The 17,216-nt window shown below is 40.8% G+C and overlaps 1 protein-coding gene across 1 annotated transcript in view; it reads right to left on the bottom strand.

Annotated features, from left to right (window-relative positions):
* Positions 1-877: 877 nt before the first annotated feature.
* The window catches only part of tmem71 (transmembrane protein 71), a 41,392-nt gene continuing 25,053 nt past the window's right edge, over positions 878-17,216 (bottom strand). Inside the window, exons 5-11 of the mRNA XM_052022632.1 lie at positions 15,510-15,682; positions 14,095-14,286; positions 12,421-12,496; positions 12,257-12,321; positions 12,106-12,173; positions 8,773-8,797; positions 878-1,039 (exon numbers count right to left, since the gene is read on the bottom strand). Coding sequence (XP_051878592.1) covers positions 8,774-8,797; positions 12,106-12,173; positions 12,257-12,321; positions 12,421-12,496; positions 14,095-14,286; positions 15,510-15,682 — 598 coding nt within the window. The 3' untranslated portion in view covers positions 878-1,039; position 8,773. The remainder of the gene's footprint in view (positions 1,040-8,772; positions 8,798-12,105; positions 12,174-12,256; positions 12,322-12,420; positions 12,497-14,094; positions 14,287-15,509; positions 15,683-17,216) is intronic.

Genomic DNA, 17,216 nt, shown 5'->3' with positions numbered 1-17,216 from the left:
AATTGTCGACATCAGGTTGAGACCCTGCATCAGGACAGTGCTTGGTTTGAGCTTGATGTTTTCAAACATGCATTGACTGCATTCTTTGCATTAATCCATTAAAGGTTTCCCAGTCAATTAAACTATTGCTTGAATATCCTCACCATTTCATCTGATGGTGCCAATGACTTGGATATGGAGTTTGAAACTTATTTCGGTGTTCGTCAGAAGACCAAGAGTGTGTACAAATACTGCAAAGCTCCTGCCTGCACTGGGATACTATGCAAATTGGAATAATCCAACTCATTCAAGTCAGCAAGTCTGTCATCTGGAAATTCCTCACGAGTCTTTCTGTTCCATCTCTGCACATTGGCTGAAAACTGCAGTGAAATCTGGCTGTTGTGCATTAACTGGGTTTCTGCTGCAAGGTGATGCCTGATATTAAACACAGAAATGCAAGTAACTCTGCTCACACTGGCCTTGTTATTGACCACTCTAACATATGTTGTGACCCAGGAGATCCCAAAAGCTGCTCCTACTCTGCTGTCAGATCCTTACTGAAAATGCAACAGTCCATGGACAAGAGGGGCTTATGCTACTTTTACAGTGTTATTAATTTAGCAGAATATGAACATTACATCCATATGCACTGCAAAGATACGTTCTCAGTCATGGTCTCAAGGTTCTGAACACAAAGCAAATGAAGATTCACAGGTTTCATAAAACCAGATAATGAAGAGACAATTCTAATTCTATTCGATCATGGTGGAACAATATTTGGCGCCGTCCACCCACCTCGCATCACGTTTCAACTGATTATGTAGGATTAACAAGCAACAGAGGTTTACCAAATTATTCAAAATTCTTTATTTACACATTTCTATTACATTCACTATTTCAAAAGTTGATCTATCAAACACAAGTACATACATTCTTATCTGTTATTTTTGTGAAAATATTCTGAAAGCACCAGACATAAAATCCTGGAGGTTTTGCATATTCTCGGATGTCCATTAACTCAGTTCCTGGATCCTTAAAACCTGAATGCTTGTCCACTCATCTGCAAAGAAAGCAAGTTCAAATCTGAAGGTGCAGACAGAAGAAAAACAAATCTTCACCAGATACAATAATCCAATCAATTTTAAGTGAAGCTTTAAGTGACTTCCATCACTGTTTAATTTACAATTCTGCTTTTAAATAGCTCACACAAGGAAAATGGAATCAATGAACAGTTTTTAATGACTTATTTTTTGATTTGTATTGTAAAAGTGAAAGCAGAACACAAGGAAATAATTATATTTATCTTGAGTAACTTTGTATTTGATCTATTCTGGAATTAAATATTACAACAACTTAAAAATCCTTGTTAACATTGTGTGAATTCAAATACTCAATTAATTAGCAAGGGTACGAGTGTAGACTAATTGGAAGTACTGGATGAGGATGGAACATTTGATGCAGCAATGGATTTTAGCAGTGTTTGTTGGTCATAGTTCTAGATGATAGATTGCTCCAGTAAGTTAAAGCTCATAGAATTCTAGAGAATTTGGCTCTTTTGGAAAAAGTAATTTTTTGGGACTGGAGTACAGTTAAGTTCTGCATGACTCAGTCCATAGAGTCATACAGCATAGAAACAGGCCCACCATAACCTTGCTGAATATCAAATACTTTTTTATACTTATCTCATTTACCAACACTTGGCCGATAGTTTCTATGCATCAGCAATTCAAGTGCTCATCCACACACACAAACATTGTGAAGGTACCTGCCTCCTCCACACTCTCAGGCAGCGTATTCCAGATTGCAACTACACTCTGGCTGAAACAGTTAAGCCTCAGATCTCCTCAGACCCTAAACCCATGACCTCTGCCACAGTGAAGTTTCTTATTATCTTCCCTATCTTTGCCCCTCGTAATTTTGTGTAGGTCTGTCAGGTCCCCTCTCAGCCAATGAAAAAAACCTAGTTTATTCTGCATTTCCATGCAACTGAAATATTCCAGGCAACATTCCGGTGACTCTTCTCTGCACCTTCTCCAGTGCAATCATGTCCTTCCAATTGGGCATTGACCAGAACTGCACATATTTCTCCAGTTGTAGCCTAACCAGTGTTTTGTAAAGTTGTACCACAACCTCCTTGCTCTTATATTCTGTGCCCTGGCAAATATCCTAAATGCCTTCTTCACCACCTTATCTCCCTGTGCTGCTACCTTCAGGGATCCTTGGACTCATACACCAAGGTCTCTCAGTTCCTTAGTATTCCCTATGACCCTACCATTCATTATGTCCTAACCTTCTTAGTTCTCCCAAAGTGCATAATTTTGCACTTACCAGGATTAAATTCCATCTGTCATTGCCTTGCCCAACTTACCAACCGATCAACATCATCCTCACTTTCAACACCACCATTAATTTTTGTATCATTGGCAAACTTACTCAGCTTATCTATATTCATGTCCAAGTTATTAATGTATCTAACAAACAGTAGGGACGCTAGCACTGATCCTTGTGGTACACCAAAGGTCACTTTTCCAGTCACAAAAACAAGCCTCCACTATCTCCCTCCAACCTCATTTTACCAAGCCAATTTTTTGATGCAATTTGTCAACCCGCCTTGGACACCATGGGCTCTAACCTTTGACCTCATTGATGTGGACATACACTGCATCAGCCACACTACCCTCATCAAAAAGTGTTATTACCTCTTTGAAAAATTCATTCAAATTGATCAGAGAGAATCTTCCTTTGAGAAAGCCATTTCACCATCTTTACTAATCCCTGCCTTTCCAAGTGTAATCCAAGCCTGTCCCTCAATTCCCACTCCCCCCTTCCCCCAACCGATACCTTTCCTACTAGGATGTCCGTTTCCCTTGCCTTTTGTATATGCATATGACTTATGTGGGGTTAAGTATGGGGACCATGACTCAAATGTTTGGGATGCATTTGGAGAGGTATAATATGATTAGGAATAGTCAGCATGGCTTTGTCAAGGGCAGGTCCTGCCTTACGAGTAGATATAGAGGAGACGTCAGGGGTAAGTTTTTACTCAGAGAGTGGTGAGTGCAGGGAATGGGCTGCTGGAAACAGTGGTGGAGGTGGATACGATAGGGTCTTTCAAGAGACTGTTAGATAGGTACATGGAGCTGAATAAAATAGAGGGCTATGGGTAAGCTTAGTAATTTCTAGGGTAGGGACAAGTTCAGCACAGCTTTGTGGGCCGAAGGGCCTGAATTGTGCTGTAGTTTTTCTATGTTCTATAACATCAAAATGGGCACTGTGCTTCAAAATGGACATTTCTGGGGTACAACCAAATATCAATGAGCGCATTAGATGGGCATAATTGTGGTAAACAGAATCTGGAGAAATAGGTTGCGAAGGCAGACAAGGGAATATATGATAACTGGGAGGACAAGCAATAAAGAGGAGCAGGCAGATCAGAGTGCATGCTCACAGATGCCGATAATGTAATGTGGTTAAAAATGCATAATGGATACTTGCCTTAATTGACTGAGGCATGGAATAGAAGAGTAAATATAGCAATGAGATAGGTGATAATAATGGAGAGGGTAGAGAGGCATAAGAATAAAAGTCTAAGGAAAGAGACCAACTAGGCTTAGATCTTTGGGTTTACAACAAAGGAGATTTAGTTGATGTGTACAAATTTATGAGGCTCAGACAGGGTAAACAAGACCTATTTCCCTTGGCCTAGAAGCTGATAACCAGGAGACAGAGAATTAAATTAACTGGTAGAAGAATTAGAAGGGAGTTGAGGGGGAAAAAAAAATCACCAGAGAATTAGTTGGGGTCTGGACCTATTGCCTCGAAGGGTGGTGGTGGGGCCAGAAATCAACATCACATTTAAAAAGGTAAGTGGATAAGTACATGAACAGTTGTAAAGTACAAAACTGCCAACCAAGAGCTGGAAAGTGGCGGTCTACATGGAAACCTGCAGCATGAATGGAGCTGTTTTGGAAATAATAACCCAGAAGCTATAAATTTGGAATATCACCCCAAGTTATGAAATTAAATTCACTGATCCTGTGGACTGATGTCATGAAAAAAAAGTTGCCTGTAGCAATTCATGGATGCCCATTTTTAAACTGCTGAGTATATTCTCTCTATCCCACTTGCTAAGATCCCATTACCAAAAAAAAGTGGAGGATTTCTTCAGTCCAAACCCATGTTCTTCAGCAAGACTATGCATTGTTGCTCCAGTAATATCTTGGATAGACCCATTTGAGACAGAGATCAGTGAAGATAAATCATATAGCTTAGTTCTTTGGTTCCATTACTAGCTTCCAAAATATGGACTGACGGCTGTATCCTTCACAACTCAACCATTCAGTTATTAATAAAACTACTGTGGTGAGGGACATTGATGTTTCTAGTCCAAAATACATTCAATACTCTTGTTATCATCAGTGCCTCTTCCATATTCAAAACAGTGGAGGTCAGTGATTTGACAGTATTTTATTGCCCTTGATTGGCTTTAGATCAGTAGATCCACGTGACGTATGCAGTCAAAGTTGAGACTCCCAAGGCAATTCATTCCCTATTTACCCCCTATTTCTGGTGGGTCTATCTCCAAGTCAGTAAGAAATTAGTCTAGGATGTCAATTGGTGGATCCAATTCTACAAGTAGTAGTATTGCAGATTACTGCTCAACTTGGCAAAGGTTTTCAAATGTTAGGGAGCAGGATTTTGCAGGTAACTTGGTTGGGTTTGTCTCCATTGCATCAATGCTTAGGTAGCAGGTAACCCTCCATGTGGACATTCTTTTCTGTTCTAATACAATTCAGTAACTTGTGGAAGAACCAGAGGGCAGATGAAAGTGAACATTATTGGCGTTGGACTGGGGGACACATGGCATATAGGGGTACCTTCCCTTTAGTACATTCATGAACTAGTTAGGATTAGGTTTATAATAATAACTTAATGGCTTTGTAGGTTTTTGTTTTATATAGTATAATCAGATTTTTATTGCCAGATGATTTTTTGTTTAAAAATTAATTCAAATGCATGGGAATGGAGCACGATCAGGCCCAGGGTTTGTTTGAACCAATACTTGAAGTTAAGGAGAGATAAAATAATATGTACATTTAAGAATTTTTTGCGTTTACCCTTTCCCTTAAACATACCAACGTGATTACTGAAATGATTTCTTCCTTTTCTTTTAACTTCTGAACTAAAAACAGTTCAAAAGGTTTACTCAAGGCAAAAATACCAACTTCTTTCCCATTGGTCTGAATGCTTTGCACCAGCTCATCAAAATTGTCCAGACTTTACCTAACTTTCCATTGCTTTACTCTTAGGAGAGCAGAGATAAATTTATACTTCATAACCTATTTGAAGGAAAACAGTTATGGTTACTTTATAATACTTTCATTATGCCTGTCAAAATCAGGAGCTAGGGACCCCAAAAATATAAAATCACACTATCTAATTTGATGAAAAGTATTCATGCCTGACTGAACTGAACTTGGGCTCCATCCTCATCACGCACACCACCAAGTACAATATCAATCATTCTCAGAAAAGTTAAAAATTATAAAGAGGCAGACTCAAACAATGATGGAATTCCCAGTTGAGGATGAGCTTGACAGAATGACAGTTGGCCTTGATGTGTGCAGCCCATCTACAAAATAGGAGCAGAGTTTCTGTCACATAACTTGGCAATGTCATACAACTTTATGGTTCACCTGCTCTTCTCCATCAACCTACAGAGTGCTGTCACACAGTACTGCATGCACATAGCAAAGCAGAACCACTTCAGTTGTTGGTCATTTGCAGCATGTTCACAGGGGTAACAGAGGACTCCCAGGCATAGAAATTCATTTGTGCCCAATTTCAAGTTCAACCCCAATGGCAACCACACACTGCTGTGCCAGAAACTCTTCACCATTGGGCCATGCGCTAGACAGAATTATACAGAGAATAAAGGCTGAGCTACTGTTAAAAAAGGTAAGCACTGACTAGAGGCCAGTTGTATTTTAAATTTAGAATCAGGAAGAGCAATCCTTCTCTCTTATCTCTATGTGTTTTTCCTGAGCTTCTGTCTCTTTCACTTATGTTATGGTGTACAAGTGGGAAATTTCACTGTGGTAATCTACTCCAGTACCCAGCAGAAAACTGGGCATTGAAGGATCATCTGTGGCCTGCATCTCAAATGAAGTGAAAACAGCAGATGCTGGAAATGGGTCAGACAGGTCAGACAGCACACAGTGAAAGAGAAACAGTTAATGTTTCTGGTTGAAGTTGCCTGACTTGCTGAGTGGTTCCACGATTTACTGTTTCTATTTCAGATTTCCAGCATTTACAGTTTTTGATTTTCATGCACTTCTGATTAACTGGGGCAATCTAATACAGTTCTCTTGCAAAGAAACAAATTGGAAGTCCCAGTGCTTATATTAAACCCAGGAAGAACAGCTTTGGTTACTTCCCAAGAGTTTCCAGAGCTTCTGCATTAGAAATACAAAGTATCGGAAGAAACCATTGAGTGATGCAGTAGGCAAGAGCCTACATCACTTTTACAAAATATTTCTTTTCACAGGCATCTATTCATAATCTGGCAGATTGAATGCTGTTTATTTTCATTTATTGGATCTGCTTGTTACTGGACAGATTATTGGTATACTTAACTGCCCGAGGTGGCATGAGCCACCTTTTTGAAGCACTCCCTTCTGGTGAAGGTACTAACAAAAGTATTGTTGGGCAGGGAGTTCCAGAATTTAGACCCAGTGTTGAAGAAATGTATTCCAAGTCAGGGAAGTATTGGCAATATATTGCAACTCAGGTGGGAAGTGTTGATGAAGAAGGCTTTGAGTTTCTGCAGTGCATCTTACACATAGTTCTCTTGGCATCAGTGGTGCACCAGCGATAGAGGGAGTGAATTTTTAGGGTGGTGATTGGTGAATGAAGTGCCAAAAATGTGGACTGCTTTATCTTGGTGTCAATTTTCTTGAGCAGTGTTGGAACTGCTCTCCTCCCTGTGAGCATTTCCCGTACTGAGATGTAGGAATGGTGACAATACTGAAAGATAAAGTGGAGGTGGTTACACTTTCTTCTTAAGATGGTGAGACTCCCTCATATTAGAGTCATTATGTGGCAGAAAAAACAAGATGCTGGAGGAACTCAGCAGACCAGGCAGCATCCGTGGAGAAAAGCAGACGATCAATGTTTCAGATCAGGACCCTTCTTCAGGACTGAAGATAGGAAAAGGGGAAGCCCAATAGATGGGGGGGTGGGGGAGAAACAGAGCAGTGATAGGTGGACAAAAGAGGGGAGGTGCAGTGGGCACAAGGTGGTGATAGATGCAGGTAATAAGTGACAGGCAGATGTGAGGGAGGAGGGGAGAGCAGGTCGAAGGTATGGAGGCAGGTGGCATGGGGGGAGGGGAGGAGAGGAAAAGGAGAGGCTAGGAAAGGGAAGAAAAGAAAATGGCATGGTGGGGGGGCATGGAAGGTTGGTTTACTTAAAGTGGGAGAATTTGATGTTCATCCCATTAGGCTATAAGATCCCAAGATGGAAAATGAGATGTTGTTCCTCCAGTTTGCGTTTGGATTTCTCCTGGCAGTGGAGGAGGCCAAGGACTGACATATCTGTGATGGAGTGGGAGGGGGGGTTGACTGGCAACGGAGAGATACAGATCGCAGTTACAGATGGAGAGCAAGTGTTCTACGAAATGGTCGCCTAGTCTGCGTTTGGTCTCACCAATGTAGAGGAAGCCACACTTGGAGCATTGAATGCAGTAGATGATATTAGGGGAGGTGCAGGTGAATCTGTCTCACCTGCAAGAACTGTTTGGGTCCCTGGATGGAGGTGGTGTAGGGCAGGTGTCACAACTATGGTGGGGGCAGTGGAAGGTCCCTGGAGTGGGAGCAGGATGGGTGGGGAGGGAGGAGTGAACTAGAGAGTTGTGGAGAGAGCGGTCCCTGCAAAAGACTGAAAGGAGTGGGGAGGGGAAGATATACTTGGTGGTGGGGCCCCATTGGAGATGGGAGAAGTGGTGGAGAATGATGTGTTGGATATGTAGGCTGGTGGGATGAAATGTGAGGACAAAGGGGACCCTATCCCTGTTGGGTCTGGGAGGGGTGGGGGTGAGAACGGAGGTGCAGGAAATGGCAGAGAGAAATGGCAGTTCAATCACATAAATATTACTTGCTCCTTATCAGCCAGTGTCTGAATGTGCTGAGTTTTGCTGGTTGTCAGAATTTACTGACTCAATGTAACTTGCTGTTCCTTGATATCACATGGAGTAAATGGAATTTTCTGAAATGTTTTCTGACAGCATGGAGCTCAGAATGAGGAAGCGACAAATAATCAACAGTAATACTAGCTGGTGGCTACAGAATCGGACAGATCATTCGTGCTAAGCTCACTTCTACATTCACTTAGTTTGATGTTTTTTTTAATAAAAGAGGCTTGTTTTTAAGTTAAAAGGTATAAGCAGGAGAGTTTAGTCCTATCTGTTGTATGGCTTAGCAGCATGTGGGAATGCTGAGATGCTCTGAGCAGTCTAGATGACCACATCTGCAGGAAGTACCACTGGTTTCATCTGCTTCATGCTGGGCTTCAGAGCTTCCGTGCCACTGCAGTACATCTGTGAGGCTGAGAGTTAAGTGGTCAGCACGTTTAGGTATGGTCATCCTGCAGCTTAAGGAAATATGGTTAGAATGAATATAGGTTACTATATCCAGGAGAAAAGGAGGCAGGCAAGCAAGCAGGCAATCAGGGAAGCCTCAGAGTGCATCTCACTACAGTTCAATGAATTACAATCAATTGTTATTGAAAACTTACTTCAGCCTTTGTTAGATGTGATTTCCTTAAAAAGAATTAAAATATAGATTAGATAAAAACCACATAAAACTGCAATTAAAAATAAATATGTACGTTTTACTTTCCCCATTTACTTAAATTAACTAATATCTTTCTAAGTATTTCTCAGATACAACCTCTCCTTGGTATCTCAAGATGTCTTTAAATCTTAAGATTTGAATTTGCTCCTGAAGATCAGATGAATAAGTAAGTGGAGGCAGTCACAACCAAGCCAGAGGTTGTCTTTGACAACTATTTTTATCCATTTCTATAAAGAGGCATCATATAGTGATCAAGAAAGGGAACCCTTAGTGATTCTAGTCCTCCCTCCTCCACCTCACCTCACATCCTGCACAAACTTCGGCATATTGAAGGCAATCATCCTGCCTTCTACCCACAACTGGAAGCTAGGAGCTGGAATCTTGGACTTTGGCTCTGAAATGGAGACTTAAAGCAAGAGTTCTTAACTATCAGGAAATCAAGCCAAAATGCCTCTCCAACCAGGTGATTAGTTCTGAGCTGGGGTCAGACCAAATGGTCCAGAGGCTGACCAGCTGATAGAAAAACAAGTCAGGCTCAAGGCTGAGAAAACAGTGGCCCATATTATTCAAGAGAAGCCACACCATCATGTCTGCTTTTCCTAGCTTAGCAGAAAGTAACTTTAGCACTTGCATTTCTTGGCCTTTTTGTGCTACAATGCCAGTTTTCATTGAACATAGAACACTACAGCACAGTACAGTCCCTTCGGCCCACGATGTTGTGTCAACATTCTATCCTGCTTTAAGATCTATCTAACCCTTCCCTCCCACATAGCCCTCCATTTTTCCATCATTCATGTGCCTATCTAAGAGTCTCTTAAATGTCCCTGTATCTGCCTCCACCACCTCTGCCGGCAGTGCATTCCATGCACCCACTACTCTCTGTGGAAACAAAAAAACTTACCTCTGACATCCCTCCTGTACTCTGAATAAACCAACCCCTGACCTATCACTCAGGTTCCTATCCCCCTGCCAAACTAGTTTAAACCCTCCCCAACAACTCTAGCAAACTTGCCTGCAACAACATTAGTCCCCCTCCAGTTCAGGTGTAACCCATCCCTTTTGTACAGGCCATACCTTCCCCAGAAGAGATCTCAATGATCCACAAATCTGAAACCCTACCCTTCTGCAGAGATTCTGCAGTGCACATTCCTCCAGAGTTAGATCAAGTGGCATTGGGCTCCCCTGTTAATCAAAGACTGCTGATTGCTTGCCAGAAATTCCAGGAAAACAATGGCTGTGCAGGACTATATTGAGATTCTACCATCTATTTTAACTCTCTTCTGCCAGGTAGGCAGAATGAGTTAAAATCACAGTCTTTATCTCAGCTTTTGGAATAAAAAACATTAAAATACAGGCTGTCACCAAGACGAGCACTAACTGGCCTTTCTTTCCTCCTGGTTTTGCTGAAGGGTATTCAACCTGAAGCATTAACCCAGGCACGACAGTGGCTATACTTCGTTAGGAGTTTGAGGAGATTTGGTATGTCAAAGGCTCTTGCAAGTTTCTAGAAATGTACAGTGGAGAGCATTCTGACTGGTTGCATCACCGCCTGGTATGAAGCCTCCAGTGTACAGGATTGCAAGAGGCTGCAGGGGGTTACAGACTCAAATCAGCTCCATCACGGGCACAATCCACCAGAGGACATAAGTTAAGATATCTTTATTAGTCACATGTATATCGAAACACACAGTGAAATACATCTTTTTGCATAGTGTTCTGGGGGCAGCCCGCAAGTGTCGCCATGCTTTTGGCGCCATCATAGCATGCCCACAACTTCCTAACCCGTACATCTTTGAAATGTGGGAGGAAACCGGAGCACCCAGAGGAAACCCACACAGACACAGGGAGAATGTACAAACTCTTTACAGACAGTGGCCGGATTTGAACCCGTGTCTCTGGCGCTGTAAAGCGTTATGCTAACCACTACACTACCGTACCGTGCCTCAAGAAGGCAGCATTCATCACTGAGGACCCTCACCATCCAGGACATGCCCTCTTCTCGTTACTACAATCATGAAGGAGGTACAGGAGCCTGAAGACCCACACTCAATGATTCAGTAACAGCTTCTTCCCCTCCGCCATCAGATCTCTGATGGTCCATGAACACTACCTCATTATTCTATTTTTGCACTACTTATTTTTGTAATTTATTGATTTTTTTTGTCTTTGCACTGTACTACTGCCACAAAACAACAAATTTCATGTCATATGTCAGTGATAATAAATCTGATTCTGAGTATCATTTGTTTCCAGCATTTTCTGTTTTATTTTCCTCTTCCTGTGTGTTCAGTCTTTCGTGCTTAGAATACAAATTAACCACTTTCCTTGTAATGAGTCTGTATACTGGGTTAGGAACTGTTGTCTGCCTCTCTATACAAATAGGGGTTGTTTTCAGCAAGGTACGTGCCAGTTAGAAGCTTCTGTAATAAAGGGGAGAAGACTAAGCCAGTCAGCTCCTTGAGATGTTATATACTTTAATTAAATTTTGGCTGGTGTTTAGTTTAACTCCATTTACCCATATTGGATCAGTAGCCCTTAACCTTGCCTTCAAATATTAAACTTAGTTTTGAAATTTTCAGTTCACCTTTTCTCCATAGGACTTTGGAGAGATAATATTTTATTCTTCCCTCCGTGTAAAAAAGTTTATCTACATCACTTCCAAAAGCTCCGTCCCCTTGTTATGGCTTCCACCATCTAAGATTATTTGTCATAAACCTGTTATATTGCCCATTAATTTTCTATATTCAAAGGAATGCAAAGTAGTCTTTACAAACTCTCATTGTTTAGCCCCAGTATCATTCAGTGTAATCTGGTCCTCCTCCAAGGCCATAGATCCCATCTTCAGTGAGATCCCAGAAATGGGCTCAATGTTCCAAATGGGATAAATAAAAATAGTAATGTAGGGCACAGGACGCAGCCTAATCCCATTTCCCAGCACTGGATTTATATTCATCCAGATACTTAAAATGTATTGAGGGTTTCTCCCTTTCATCAACCTTTCTGGCACCGAGTTCCAGACACAGGCACTCTTAGTTTGAATCTTTTTCTCCAGTTCTGATCTATTCCTCCTTTTTACATTAATTCACAGTTCCTTCTCTGCTAGGAACAAGTCCTTCCTGTTAGTATTGCCTCCACCCCTTCAGAAGGGAGCCCATATTCCATTAGCTATCTTTATTACCTTTTGCACATCCACACTTCACATTTAGGATTCAAGTACTCCTGTTAACCAGTTTTCATCAGAAAAAAATCATTGAACTGTAAACTACTGTCCTACCTCAGCTTGTGTTTGATGCAAGACCGTTTGCGATTTAATAAAGCAGGGATATGCTGATTTTGCTGTAGCTGTAAAAAAAAGTGCACCAGAATTCAGCTTTAACACGTCTGAAAAATTAGAAAGAAATGGCAGAATAAGACTTTTTACATACTCAGCACAGCTGTAAACAGCAGCATGGTGATGATTAATGCAGCAATCACTCCTCCAAGGAAGGACCTGTGAAAGGAATAGCACATCACAGTGAACATCAGTGTGGAAGTCACAACAACATTCAAAACAAAATCAAGCTTCCAGCCAATCTCAAAATGACCAAACCTTGTGAATACAGCAACACCTATGGAGAGGGCCAAAATGATCAGGTGGGAAAAGAAATTCTTGATAGTCATTGAATCTGAAATAGAATTAACAAACACCTTCAAACTATAGACAAAGCACAAAACATTATTTAGTAAAAAATGCAGGTCATTTATACAATTTAGTGTGATATTAAAAGTAATAATTCAAGCAAATCAACACCAGTAAAGTCACTGGACTAGAATCCAGAAACACAAGTTTGAAATCGACCATGGCAGCTATGGAACTTACATTCAAGAAATGAAGTCCCCAGTTTAAAGCCAAAACTGAAGGTACCACGAAGTTATTGGATTGTTGTAATAGAAAACCTCTGGTTCACTAATGCTTTCCGGCTATAGCTTTTATATTACTTCACCTACCAGTGTGGTTGACTCTTACTTACCTTAGTTCAGGGGCAGTTGGGAATGGACAGTAGATGCCAACATTGTCAGCAATATCCAAAAAAACCCTTTTCAAACTGTACAGCTCAAACAAATGCAGGTCTGCATCTGAAGTTCTTCACATCACATCTTCGTCAGACAATAAATGTCGAGTCCAGTTAGGTAAAAAAGGGCTTTCAGTGAAATCTTAAACATAGTAAACACTTTTCACAGATTTCTTATTTTGCAATTTCAGACAATCTTTACAGCATAATTCATACAAAATGAGGAATATCACTAGTCTGCAAACTCCATTTATTTTCATACCTGCAGCAGAGAGGAAAGCTTCCCCTCAATAATTAAAGTTAAGTTCTGCAGACAGATACCAGTCAGTACAAGAATTTAAAAAATAATTGATCAGAATACCTGCTTTTATCAGGCCAGTGGCCTCATCAAGGCAGATACATCACCTGCAGAGTGACCTGCAGAGTCTCTGTCTGTCACTGACATTTGCTGCAGAGAGATCTGACAGTTGGCAATGCCCCAATTCTTCTGAGATTTTCCATGACCTCCCACGTCCAGCTCAATTCTACAAAGCAGTTGCTTGGAATTCCCACACACTGCTTGGTGAACTGGTTTGGTACTCTTAACTAACTCTGTGTAAATGTGGTGCAATTATTAAGATTTGTCTGGGACCCTCAGTGAGGATGTTGATTGCTCCACATGCTAAACCCAGCTGTATCCAATGATAATTAAAAATCGACCACAACTTTTCTTTTGTTGATTCAATTGAACATAGTCATTTTTGTATTGTTCACATGAAGAACAAAGCTCCAGAAGCCTTCAGTGACACGGTCATTTTCTTATATCCAATGGAACCTACCATCTATAGTACTGATACGTCCTGTACTTTCTGTGGGCAAAGAACTGTCCGTTCACCAGGTTGTCTTGCCAGGATGAAGCCTCATTGGAAAGGGAGAGCAAGTTGGAAGTGGAGCATTAACAACATTCTCAACTCTGTGCACATGCTCGTGACCCAAAACAGTCTAAATGTATTGCTCATTCCTTACACTGCAATTATGGTTTTCTGAGTAGTTTTAAAGAAGAAATTTCAGCTGCAATAATCAGTTCAAAAAATTATTAAAAGAAAATGCAACAAAACAGCTAAAGATGAATAATCGCTAGATCTCAGTTAATGAGTAGCACACCCAGGAATAGTTCACGCTTCTTACATCACATTTAATCACTTCCATATAGAAGCATCATCTCATCTCACCTGGGCTTTTTGGCATGTAATTGAAGCAGCACTTTGCAGGATGTAACTGGGAACGAGAAGGAAGATCCAAGAAGTCTTGTGATCCATCTACCAATAGACCTTCAGTGGAGAAAGCTTCAGCATTAATTAGGGGCTGAGTTTCTTCTAATAACCAAGATTCATCGGTAGAGGACAAATCCACAGTGCCTTGTCCTGAAATCAGGAAGCGAGTTCTAGCATTTCAATCATATACTCATTGTCATTTGTTACACATTTAAATGTTTACATTCTCTTTCACAATAGTTCACTCTGCTAGTAGGAAAGAAAAGTAAAGTGATACAAGTACTGGAAATCAGATTTAAAAACAAAAGACTTTAAATGTACAACAGATCCATCTATATATCCTTAGTGGAGTCCCATTATCAAAATCTTTTGATGGAAAATATTAAATCATAGAATCATTATGTCACAAAAAATGGTAGTTTAGCCAAGTCCATGACGGCACTTTGTAGACCAATCCAGTTGGTCCAATTCCTTGTATTCCTGCAAGTAATCATCCTTTAAGTGTCTATTCATTACTCTTTTGAACGTCCAATTGGCTTTTTCCACTAACTTTACAGGCAGCAGATTGCAGATTCTGACCACTCTCAAAGTTTTCTTTTCATTGACCATTTTTTCTTCTTTGTTCATCTACTAAAGTAGAAGTTGGTTTTGGCCCAACTTCAGCTCTGAAATCACTGGACATGGTTGGATTCCACATGTGGAGCAGATGCCTCAAGCCAGAGGCTCACCCTAAATGGGCCAAGTTTCAGGGCAATCTAATAGCAAAAGGTCTTCAAACAGCAAGTATGAGGAGTAAATTGGGAGAGCAGCAGAGACCTGGAGTGAGAGAATCAGATGGAAAGGAATGTGAATCAATCAGGAAGAAGCCACAGTACCTCCTTGGCAGCTAAAGGATTCCAGACATGGCTGCATGCAAGGTGATCATTTTGAATGCAATAGGCAGGATGTCTGGTGCAGCCCAACTTCAGGAAGGGTTACTCAAACAAGCACTAGGATCCTTACTTGCAGATGCAAAAGGAATAAACTCTTTTCAGGCTTGCACTTCAGATGCCAATAATTTCGATTTTACTGATCTGGAGCACTCAAGTGCATGCACAAGCTGCATTACCCACTAGTATGGGCAACTTGTCTATAAATCCATTATGGCATCCACACATTCCTAGGACACAGTTTAAGCAGAGGTGAATGTCTAACACTCTCTGCTGTGGCTCAGATGTACTGGCAGGTCTTAACTGAGCGGGTGGTGCACAGGCATAGGATGGGGCACAGAAATATTCACATCCCACACCATGACCTTTATTGGTAAATATTTGGAATAATAATATTACTATGGTGTTATTTTCCAATCACTTGCATTCACTGAAATTACATACCCTGCTTATTGCTGAAGCTGGTGTCAAAGTCACTTCCCTCACCAATCCATGAAGATTCTGCAAGAGGACAGTCAGGGCCACTGAAAAGACTGCTGTTCAACCATGAACTGGGCGAATCTATGGAAAAAAGACTTGCAAAGGATCGACGAGCCTTTCTTCTCCGTCGGAAAATTCTGCAGGATTAACAGGAACTTCCTTTAGCAAATGACTGAAGGTGAACAGTGAGTTGGATACCAGTGTTACGAATCAGTTTTTCTATCCACTGGTTCCTCCGGTATTGCTCCTGGATAAACCCGAAACTGTAAAGCTTCTCTCACTGCAACAATATCTCTGCAGATCCTTCCCTTTGAATGAGATTTAATGAAAATAGAAGATTCTGAGGGACTTTGACAGGTGGGGGGGCGGAATGCTCTGAGGATGTTTCCCCTACAGGGGGAGAGGAGATCTACAACTGGGGGCATAGTTTCAAAATAAGATTAGGTAACCATTTAACACAAAATATGGAGAGGAATTTCTTCACCTACAGGTTCAAGACTGTATAGAATTGTCTACCCCAGAGAGCTGTGGAGATGGAGTCATTGGATATATTCGAGGAGGGGATTGACAAACATTTGAACTTTATGGGAAACATTTGGGGGAGTGGAAAAGCGATACTGGAGACCAAGATTGGATCAGCTGGAAGCTGAGCTGTTCCTCAAGTTTATGTTGAGCTTTATAGGAAGGCAGTGGTCTGAGTGTAAGTAGAAATTAAATCGACAGGTGACTGGGATGTGCATTCCTTTGTAAATGGGGTACCAAGAGTTAATGAAAATCAGAGTTGATTTTCTTTTATCTCTTCATTCAAAAAAGCTATAGAATAGAAATGTTGACTTTAAATAAAATTCATATTGAAAATACGAATAAGAAATTGTGACCCAATTGTTTGGGCAATGCTCTAAAGAACTGCTTGGAGGAATTATTCCCTGCCCTGCAAATTGTGTCATCTGTGGAAGGCTATCCGCAACTGTTAGTGACAGGTCCAATTTCTGGAATTCAATTCTGAAGCTTGATTCAACGTGGAAATCATTGCAATCTTCTTCCACCAGAAAAATAACTGATTTTCAGTCAAGAAGCACCGTAAAAACAGTGCTATGCTCAAGAATGCTTATTCCATAGTTTTGTCAAATGAAAAGATACGAAGAAAATTAACTCAAAGATTTTCAGTAACTCATGAAATCCCATTTACAAAGTAATGCTCATTCCATTTGGTCAGCAGGTGCTCAATCAGACCAGTATTTAAGATGAAATGATCTCCAACAGAAACTCTTATTCAGATATCCACAATATTGAAATTGATATTAAGAATGCATGTGATCTCTAGGCAGCTTTCTAAACTTGGATGCTGACATCCAGGCCACATACAATCACTGACAAAGTAGAGGTTGAGATGCTGAGTCAGCTTCCTGAAATTCAATCTCACTCAAAGATTATGAAAAGGAGACCTCAAATCACATTATAACCATCCAAATTCATGTGTTTTAGTTTCAACATCATATGTACCTTTCATTATTATAAAGACGTGCAACGTCTCCCTCCAGTGTAGAAGGTTGCTGTAGGTTACAACAGGACATTGATAGAATGCAGAGCTGGGCTGAAAAGTGGCAGATGGAGTTCAACCCGGAAAAGTGTGAAGTGATACACTTCGGGAGATCAAATATGAAGGCAGAA

The sequence above is a fragment of the Pristis pectinata genome, chromosome 9 (assembly GCF_009764475.1).
Source record: "Pristis pectinata isolate sPriPec2 chromosome 9, sPriPec2.1.pri, whole genome shotgun sequence".
In the NCBI taxonomy this organism is placed as follows: Eukaryota; Metazoa; Chordata; class Chondrichthyes; order Rhinopristiformes; family Pristidae; genus Pristis; species Pristis pectinata.
Note: the sequence above shows the minus strand (reverse complement) of the source record. Positions and strands in the feature narration are given on the sequence as shown.